The sequence below is a fragment of the Salmo salar genome, chromosome 04 (genome assembly GCF_965601325.2).
Source record: "Salmo salar chromosome 04, fSalSal1, whole genome shotgun sequence".
NCBI classification, from domain to species: Eukaryota; Metazoa; Chordata; class Actinopteri; order Salmoniformes; family Salmonidae; genus Salmo; species Salmo salar.
In genome coordinates, this window is record NC_138294.1 from 18792381 (window position 1) to 18802831 (window position 10451).

Sequence of the window (10451 nt, forward strand, 5' to 3'; positions counted from 1 at the left end):
TACATTCCTATAAGTTGGGAAGTTAACACAATGTCCTCCAATCCATTCACTGAATACTATCTAGTCTAACAAAAAAAAAAAATGTATGGCTGTTTTTTCTTTCTCACAAAGGAAGAACATAGCCACAAAACCTTGAAATACCGGCATGTTTTGTTTTTGAATCAGGCGGCAAAAGTAGCACCCCTACCCCGTGCCTCAGGGTCTTCTACAGTAGAGTGGGGGCATAACCATCTTATCTCATCGCAAGGGAGCTGCTCATTTTCTGGGCGTGTTCTCAATCTTCTCCCTGCACATTGAAGCCTCAGCCTGCTGTGTCTGAGCCAGTGAGCCTCTCTGGAAGCCGCTGCTTCACTAAGAGCAAATAAGACTCAACTGCCTACCAGTCTTCAGTCAGGCACAGTGCTACTAAGAGGCCCTATACTTGATTACTGTACTTAGCCTAGTTTCTGGCTTTGGAATTTTGTGTCAAATAGAATTTTTCTCAAACAATAATTTTACATCAACTTAGTAGACGGCCAAGTACTTTGTTAGCCATTGAAAATACTAAGTAAACCATAGCCTAAACAGTTCATTCTGGGAGACTAGCAACTTCCAATGCAAGGCCACAAAGAGTACTGCCCTACAAATAATCTATGGACTACCAGATATGTGACACCTCCTCTATTTTCATCTACAGCTTTGGAGGGGAGTTTGACAATGACACTTATGCAGAACAATTTGCAAAGCAATAGTAGGTTACCAAAATAATAACTCAATGAGCAACAAATGAGGACACACACACACATACACAAAACTACCTTGAAAAATGCGTGTTGAGGAGAATCAGTTTGCTGGGATCCTGCTGTCAAAATCAAAGCAACTAACACTTCCGTAGATATATACTCAGCCGGTTCACAATAATGTACCCCCTTCTATCTCTTTAAGGGGCAATCTGCACTTGCTACATCCATTTTTTGATGTATAAATTAATATGTACCCATTGATTCTTGAAGAATATAATTTATAAATGCCTCATAAGCTTAGTTCAACTGTCATACCCCATCGGAACCCAAAATATAAGCTTTTTTTACTCCAATGTTTGTAAACAAAGTAGCCTCAAAACATGGTTAAAACTATAATTTTGATTTCATGGCTGGTCAGTCCTTGCATCCATACCTCTGTCTATGAATTGAGAGTGGTTACATTTCTGTATCCCCCTCCCTCAGCTTTCTGCGAAAACACTGTTATTGTTTCCACTGCTGATTGCCCCTTTAAAGGCTTGCACATATTTCTAAGCAATCGATTAGATAAGCAGATACAGTCAGAGGAGAGAAGTCCCCCACACACACCCATAATGCATGATAACCTCATGAGTTTGAGGAGGCTGTACAAATAGACATTGCAGTGCCCTCTCCTGGTAAATACTTTCTATTACCGATTACCATTTTCAAAACATCGTTGAAATGTACAGCATAGTACAGTAGGGCCTGTAATGGAATTTATTTTAGAACATTGATTCTAAGAAAGTTACATTCATATCCAAGATACAAAACTGCTGTTTTCATGTTTTACATATTGTGATTTAGAAGCTGTGATTACAATTTTACAAATGTTACCACCATATGAATTAAAATCCATGCCAAAATAGAAACACATAGCTATCTCAAGCATAGTAGTTGTATAGGTACCGTTAGTCTTGAATAGGACACACATTGGTGACCTGACTAGATCCTACGAAAGGCTTTTGAAAAGATGCATCCAGAGATGCAAGAGACTCTTTCATTGAAAAATAAAACATTTAAATACATAAATTGGCTTGTTGATGAATATCAATTTTTACTAAGGTAATTTGTTGCTGGTTCATAATTGGTCATAGGTGTAAGAGTTTCTTGTTCTGATAGAGAGAGAAGGTGCTCTTTGGTGGTAGCGGGAGGCACACTGGTGTGTTCTTCTGCTTCAGGGATCTGGCGTCTCTATGCAGGAAGTGTAAGGGAGAAGTACCCCATCACGGTGTGCATATACAATGCTCCCTTCACTGTAAACCAAATAAACGCACTCTACCTACCGGTTCTAAATAAAGGGAAAATTGAATGAGATTATCGGGCATCGTCATATTGCTTGATGCTGATTATTGGTAAATGAAATGTGTCCACACATTAAATAGGGTGTAATGTTTATTGAGTACATTAGGACAACAATGTAATGTGTTTACGTTGAAATGTACTGATAAACAAAGAATGCTATGAAATTCATTTGCCGCTGCCTTGTCAACAGGTATCTTATTAATTCATTTCAAAATAAGGCCCTTTAAATAATACAATAATTAGGTGGTTGCTTGGGTTTGTCCTGCTTCACACATGTACCAGTGTGTATTATACATGTGTGAAATGGAAATGTACTTTTTGCATATCCCAAATCCCCCTGAGACCCCCTGGAAGAGTGGGGTCAAGGCTGGGAGGGGGCCTCAAACATCTCCGCTGTAGGTGTTTGAATAAAGTAAATAATAGTCCTGATTTCATTTGTTTTTTTCTTTAGCAATGATTTCTGATTATGTAATCAATTGATTTAATAAATATGTTTCAAATAATCTCTGAATTACAGAATGTTAAACTGGTTATTTTTATAAAAATAATCAAATAAAAAGACTAACAAAAAAACATTTGTTTGAACATCACTTTTCCCCCAGAAATAAATCGCACCCCAGTTGTTTCATGGCAGCGTCATGTTTTGTGACTGCATTGCCTGTTTAACGGCAGTGGGCATTTATGACCAGAGATGGCGCTATTGAGTATATATATTTTGTTTTAGTCCCGTTTCCCTCCATGGTTTCTCCTCTCCGCGGGTAACTTGGCGTTTGGCTCAGTTCATTATACAGTCCCATATTCTTCCTCCATTAGGGCATCTCTCTGCCTTTGGACTGAATATAAATTACACCGACACCCAAGAGAAAAGTTCACTTTCTTAGGGCGAGATGGACATGAAAAAGAGGATCCACTTGGAACTAAGAAACAGGACACCATCTGATGTAAGTCGTGCCTTTTAAACCAAACCTTTAGTTTTCTGGCTAGCTTGCTACTTTTTTTGCTTTCCAAGTGACCTGTGTAGCTAATGGTGACCACATGGGCTTAATGTTTCTCATTTATTAATAGAGCCGAAAATACTTCAACTGTAACAAGCTACATTACACTGTCCCCGTTGGGGCGTGAGAGAGAACAAGACAATATATTCAATCGTTACTTTCGAAAGGCGATGATTTTTTTTCTTTCTGTTAACAGTTTCACAGTCACTGGGTAGATGTTGCGCACACACACACGGTTCGAATGCAACAACGTTGTAGCAATTATTTGTTAACTTCTACATCTGTGTTGTATGAGACGTGTTTTTCCACGATGCGTTAGACATTGACGGAATGGTTTATTTTATATAGACCTTGGTAGCCATGTTTGTTGCTAGCATAAATTCTAAAATGGGGCGCCCTTTATTACAATGCACTTATAACCACAACAATAATCCAAAATTAAGTTTACACCATGCCCCTACTTTTCATATCATTCATGAGATCACGGGTGCCTTCTTTTCGACATTTTCCACGAATTGGGTAGGGACACGTTAGTTAGTTAGCTAGCAAGCAAACAAACAAAATTAGTCATTAACGTTTGTTCTCACGAGTCATCCACATCTTGTAGGCTACAACTGCTACTATTACACCCCCTTTTCGCTAGCTAGCAATATAACGTTTTTATATTACTTTACTTGCTAAGAATCAACTGAAGTTGAGGGAATTAGCCAGCTACAATGTCGCCGATGATCTAAGGTTACTTGCCTACCCTCGCATTTCGTCAAATATTACATTGTTCGATTTGAGATTCATACACCAAATGTAATTTCCCGCAAATTAAAGCTGATTTGTTACAATGTTACTAATTCGCAGCGGTCAGCAAATGTTTTGTTCCCGCCATATTATTCCCCACAACTACCACGAAAGCAAACGAAATACTTATTGAAACTGGCTAACCTTCACGTTCAGATTCGGTATTTTGTATGTTAGTAATTTAAAATGTCTAATGCTTAGGCTACCGACAATAATAACGTGTTGGTCGTCGGCTCGTGCAATAGCCTGCCTGAATGGCACGAGACAGAGGAAACTGCGTTCGGTGCGTGGGCTGCTAAAACTCGACGTTGACGCTCTCTGGTTTTCATGCAAACATTGATAAAAGTATTCTACATTGAAAGTTAATTTTAAGGGGTGATTTTACGTAATTACTGCATGTAAACAGTCATCCATCTCCGGAGAGTTTAGAGAACTCTGCATACTGTATCTCAGGAATCGCCATGTTGTCATTCTGCCGTCTTTGAAGCTCTGGAGAAAGGAGGCTCCATCTTTGTTTGACTAATTTCCGTTATGAATATTTCCTTCGACGTTGTTTACGAAACGGTGATATGTAACAAACTGTCATATCTGTCGTTCGCTCGACGGCTAGGCGATCCATTTCCCCAATAAATTCGATTTGAAAATAATAAAACATCTTTACAGGGTATATTCGCAGTCCTTTCCATTGCTGTAGGGTAGGTAATGGCGGGCAGTCAGGCTTCTCTTGCAGGTCCTCAACTCCACGGCAGCGCTTAAAAGGGCAATGGCTAGCCTGTAGCGAGCTTGCTAACAAAAAGCATTGCTTGTGTCATTAGTGACTGAACAGCGGGCAATTGAAGGTAGAACTGTATTGTGCGGTTCTTCCTCGTGGCAGCTGGTTTAAAGAAACAACCGCGGTGCCTCGACATAAAACATCATGCAACCAAATACCTTTATTGATGGCTCCACTAGACAGCCTTATCAATGTTTCACTTTGCATCAATGTTTCACTTTGCCAATGTGCAAATCATGATATTTGACGTTCAGCGTTAACTTCAACCCTTTTATCGAGTTTTTGGTTGCGTAACGACTGTCCCTCACGTTAACTTTTTAAACGATGAGGTTTTGTAGTGAGGAATTGAAAGGTTGCAAGTATTCATACATAAATCAGGAAAACGTCAAAATAACAACCACTCCTGTCATTGAGGTCCATATTTTGTGTATTGACCTTTTTCAATCATGAAGTTTAGATTCAATCGTAGTTTTTTGTTGTTGTATTGATGCCGCAAGTTGCTGTTGCCAACATGTGACCATTCTAAACAGATTTTCCCACCGTTTTTGCATATATGCGTAAAATAAAGCTTTTTATAATATGTGTGCATTCTCAATTTTAGTGTTTGTAGTGCATCTGTAAACAATGCATACATATGCTTTTCTTTGGATTACAATTTTACACATTTCTATAGGTACGAGAACTTGTCCTGGATAACTGCAGATCAAATGAAGGGAAAATTGAAGGTCTCACAGCAGAATTCGTCAATCTGGAATTCCTCAGTTTGATAAACGTTGGCCTAATCTCAGTCTCCAACCTTCCCAAACTTGGGAAACTCAAAAAGGTAATTAAAAAAAAAAAGTTACTTATAGTTGCAGTATATATTTTAAAAAAAGGTTGACTCCTTTAAAAAAAGACATTAAGTTCTGCCTGGGGGAGTATAGAAAGAGCCATTGGATGCATCCCTAATGGCAACCTATTCCCTATATAGTGCACTATTGAGGGCCCTTGTCAAAAGTAGTGCACTGTTATGTAAGGAATAGGGTTCCATTTAGGGCATAGTCATTCTTTTCTGAAAGACTGTTACTTGCTTGGGAGTTTTTTTGTTGTTGTTGACAGAAGTGACTGTATATCTTCACATTATGTTGCAGTTGGAACTCAGTGACAACAGAATCTCTGGTGGCCTTGACGTGCTAGCAGAGAAACTCCCCAACCTCACACATCTAAATCTAAGCGGGAACAAACTGAAAGACATCAGCACGTTGGAACCTTTGGTAGGTACACCAAACTCCCGGTAGAGCACAATACAGTGCGACACCATCTCATTGTCTCAGGCTATGCTTCAAATGGCACTATTCCTCGTATAGTTGGCAGGCAGATTTGTTTTACACTCATTTCTGATTTGTTTCCCTATGTGGCTCTGGTCAAAATTAGTTTGCTAGCCTATATGGGCAAAAGGTGTGCTCTAAAATCGAATTAGAGATTTACTCAGCCAGTGTTTTTTCACCCCCTAATTACCCTACACCCATTTGCTCCCACAGAAAAAGCTGGATAGCCTGAAGTCTCTGGACCTGTTCAACTGTGAGGTGACCAACCTGAACGACTACAGGGAGAGTGTGTTCAAGCTGCTCCCTCAGCTTACCTACCTGGACGGGTACGACGTGGAGGACCGAGAGGCATCCGACTCGGACGGAGAGGTCGACGGTGTGGACGATGACGATGATGAGGGTGGGCATCCATTTTTTTTGTGTGTGTTTTGAGGGAATATGAGGAAGTGCAGATGTGAGTTGAATGGGGGTCTTCTGTAGCTCAGTTGGTAGACCATGACGCTTGCAATGTCAGGATAGTAGGTTCGATTCCCGGGATCACCCATACATAATGTATGCTTGCGTGACTAAGCCGCTTTGAATAAAAGCATCTGCTAAATGGCATATATTACTATATATTAGAATCCATAATAGTACATCGTGGGTGTTTTGTCATGCAAGGGAATTTTATTGTGTATTTGTACGGTTTGTCAGCGTGTGTGTGTGATAACTGAAATGGATGTGATTAGATTTTTATTAGGATCTCTTTTAGTCCTCAGTTGGACTAATCTACCAAGAGTCCTTAACCTCACTCGGGGTGTGGGACGCTAGACCTGGCCAATCTAGAAAAAAGAAACGCACACCTATAAAGGCGAGGTGCTGGCTAGCGGAGTAGAACACTAGAAAATAAAGGAAAGCCGCACACTCTAAGAGCTCAGATGCAAAAATGTAATAACCAACGTTTCGACAGCGAAGCTGTCTTCATCAGGGTATCATCACAAACACTGCGAGATGAGTCATTTATATAGTGTCAAGAGACACACAGGTGTTTGTAATCATGGCCAAGTATGGCCTAATATCATTGGTTAACTCAAATATTTAAAAAAATGGCATACAAAGAACATACAAAAAGACAAGCAAATGGATAGCATACGATCATAGCATTTGTAGTCTAAAATGTATCTAACAAACAATTACAATGGCAAAATCACAATAATCACAAGAATGGCTTCAGATCAAAGTCTATGTTGAGACCGAAGGGAGCAAGGGTCTTTAAATTAAAGATCCAGGCAGCCTCTCGTTTTAACAATAAATTATCAAGGTCACCCCCTGTCCTTGGGAGGGTGACATGTTCGATGCCAATATAACGCAGAGACGAAATCGAATGGTTTGCTTCCAAACTGGGTAAGTCAAGTTTTTGCACCTAATGGTGCTACGGTGCTCTGAGATACGTACTTTTAATTCACGCTTTGTTTTACCCACATAATTTTTACCACAGGGACAAGTTATAAGATAAATAACTGCCTTAGTGGAACACGTTAGACCTAGCCAACATCCAGTGAAATTGCAGAGCGCCAAATTCAAAAACAGAAATACTCATTATAAAAATGTGTGAATCATACAAGTGTTATACATGGGTTTAAAGAAACTTATTGTTAATCCAACCACGGTGTCAGATTTCAAAAAGGCTTTACGGCGAAAGCATACCATGCGATTATCTGAGAACAGCAGACAAATCATTACAAACAGTAACAAGCCAAGTAGAGGAGTTACACAAGTCAGAAATAGTGATAAAATTAATCACTTACCTTTGATCTTCATATGTTTGCACTCACAAGACTCCCATTTACTCAATAAATGTTTGTTTTGTTCGATAAAGTCCATGTTTATATCCAAAAATCTCAGTTTTGTTAGCGCGGTTTTTGTTCTGTAATCCACTAACTCAAACAACATCCGGTGAAATTGCAGAGCGTGAAACTCAACAAAACAGAAATTCTCATAATAAACATGCATAAAAGATACAAATGTTATACACCAGCTTAAAGATAAACTTCTTGTTAATCCAACCGCTGTGTCAGATTTCAAAAAGGCTTTAAGGCGAAAGCAAACCATGCGATAATCTGAGAACAGCGCCCAGCAGACAAATCATTACAAACAGTTAGCAGCCAAGAAGAGGAGTAACAAAAGTCAGAAATAGCGATTAAAATGTATTACTTACCTTTGATCTTCATATGGTTGCACTCCGAAGACTCCATGTTACACAAATGTTCGTTTTGTTCAATAATGTCCCTCTTTAAGTCCAAAAACCTCCGTTTTGTTCAGCAATCCATTGGAACAAAGCGCGGTCACAACAGACAGACGAAAAATCAAAAAGTACAATAAAAGTTCGTAGAAACATGTCAAACGATGTTTAAAATCAATCCTCAGGTTGTTTGTCATAAATAATCAATATGTCAACCGGACAAAAGCTTTGTCAATAGAAAAGGAGAAACAAAGGCGCGCTCCCGATCGCACGCTGGACTCTTGTCTGGAAATTTCCACTGTCCACTCATTGAAAGTGCTGTATCTCCCTCATTTTTCAGAGTAAAAGCCTGAAACGATGCCTAAAGACTGGCCACATGTAGAAGAAGCCATCGAGATTGTGAACTGGGTCCTAAGTCTTTGTATGGTGGATAGGCTTTCAATGGGGAAAAACAGCCTTTCAAAATAATAGTACTTCCTGGATGGATTTTCCTCAGGTTTTCGCCTGCTATATCAGTTCTGTTATACTCAGACATTATTTTAACAGTTTTGGAAACTTTAGAGTGTTTTCTATCTATATGCACATCCTAGCTTCTTGGCCTGAGTAGCAGGCAGTTTACTTTGGGCACGTTTTTCATCCAAAATTCCGAATGCTGCCCCCTGCCCTAGTGAAGTTAAACATTAAAATACAATTTATAATATGATCGCATTTTCACATAACACACTGTTGCAAACCGCCATAATACACTGACATTGACCAGATAAATACTCTGATTTATTCCTTCATCTACCATAGTCCTGCACAACCTTCCAATTTATTATATCTAAATGGTTCTAACGTATTGTTTGAATTTCTATATTGAAAGGTTTTTGGTTTGCTCAGATAAATGATTCACTTGCTCTGAATTGAAATGTGATGTATTTATTTTATTTTTTAGAAGATGAGGAGGGAGAGGAGGAAGACTTTGATGAGGAGGATGATGACGATGAAGAGGGAGTAGAAGGAGAGGAGGAAGATGAGGTCAGCGGCGATGAAGAGGTAAACCCCTTTTTGGTTTGTTTGACTGAATAGTTTAAAAGATCAACAGGGGGAATATTGTTGATTCTGATCTGCTCTGTCCCTTCTCTCCAGGAGGAAGACCTTGGCATTGATGGTGAAGTTGAAGATGAGGATGATGATGATGAGGATGAAGAGGGTATGTCATTGTCATACTTTTTGTCACAAGCTCATGTCCGAAACTCATGTTAAAAAGTATACCTTTCGGATACTTTACTAAGTACAGTGTAATAACTCTTTCTCATTTCCCCTAGAAGTTGAGGCTGTCAAAGGCGAGAAGAGAAAGCGAGAACCCGATGATGAAGATGACGATGATGATGAGGACGACGATTAAGAGCAAAAAACAAGAGCCTGTCAAGTTACCAACCCCTTCCCTCTCCACCCTTACACCCTGCCTACGCCACGTCTCTCCCCTAGCTTTGAGTCCCCGTGTGGGGAAAGACTGTACCGGATGGGTGGTCCGAGTGGAGCTGCCTGCTCCCGATGGAACCGAGAGCCATTCCCAAGGTTCTCAAGCAGCGCACCACTCCGCATTCCACAATTTCACTGTCAACGCCCCCTTTATGTATACCTGTGTGAGGACTTTGGGACTGGTATCTAGTTTTGGGTCTGTGCTTTTAATATTTTGTTGGATGAACTCTGAATTTATATTTTATGTTGTTGGGTTTATTATTTCTTCCCCCTCTTCTTTTGTTGTTTTATTTTCTGTTCCTTATCCCCCCCCATATAAAATTATTGCTATAGCAGCTGTGTGATGAGCGAGCTATGATTTTGTGGCCGCCTGTTGCACAAATCAAGGTTGTAGCTACATTTTTACTTCCTGTATGACCAAACTACTTTGTAAATAAAATGTTACAATTTTGCGCTTTGCTCTCCTCCCGCCATACCTTTCTCTTGTCACATCTAGAGTTGAATGAATCTGATGAGTTAAGTGCAAGTCGTCTGTCTCACCCCCTGCTGATTGCAATAGGTTGCCTCAGTGGGAAAAGTCTAACACTCATTTTTATATTACATAGAATATGAATTTCCTTAAGGCCTCAGAATGGATACTTCAAAGTCACTCTACAAGATGACATGTTGCACCTCATCATTTTATTATTTTAAATGAGAGGGAAAAAATAGGAAGACGTGAAATCCACTTTAACCCCAGAGCTGCCATGTGTTCGCACTTCTCTTTGTATGTTTGACTTTGAGAGTTGCAAAAGAGGTTATTTGTTCAATTCTAATTTGTTTTGCTTTGCTTTG

At 39.6% G+C, this 10451-nt stretch overlaps 1 protein-coding gene across 1 annotated transcript; it reads left to right on the top strand.

Annotated features, from left to right (window-relative positions):
* Window positions 1-4415: 4415 nt before the first annotated feature.
* LOC100194711 (uncharacterized) lies at window positions 4416-10069 on the top strand. Its single transcript, NM_001139759.1, is given in 7 exon segments — window positions 4416-4545; window positions 5296-5445; window positions 5753-5875; window positions 6143-6329; window positions 9088-9188; window positions 9282-9345; window positions 9464-10069. Coding segments are annotated over 3 exon segments (585 nt in total). The 5' UTR covers window positions 4416-4545; window positions 5296-5445; window positions 5753-5875; window positions 6143-6329; window positions 9088-9165; the 3' UTR covers window positions 9962-10069.
* Window positions 10070-10451: the final 382 nt, after the last annotated feature.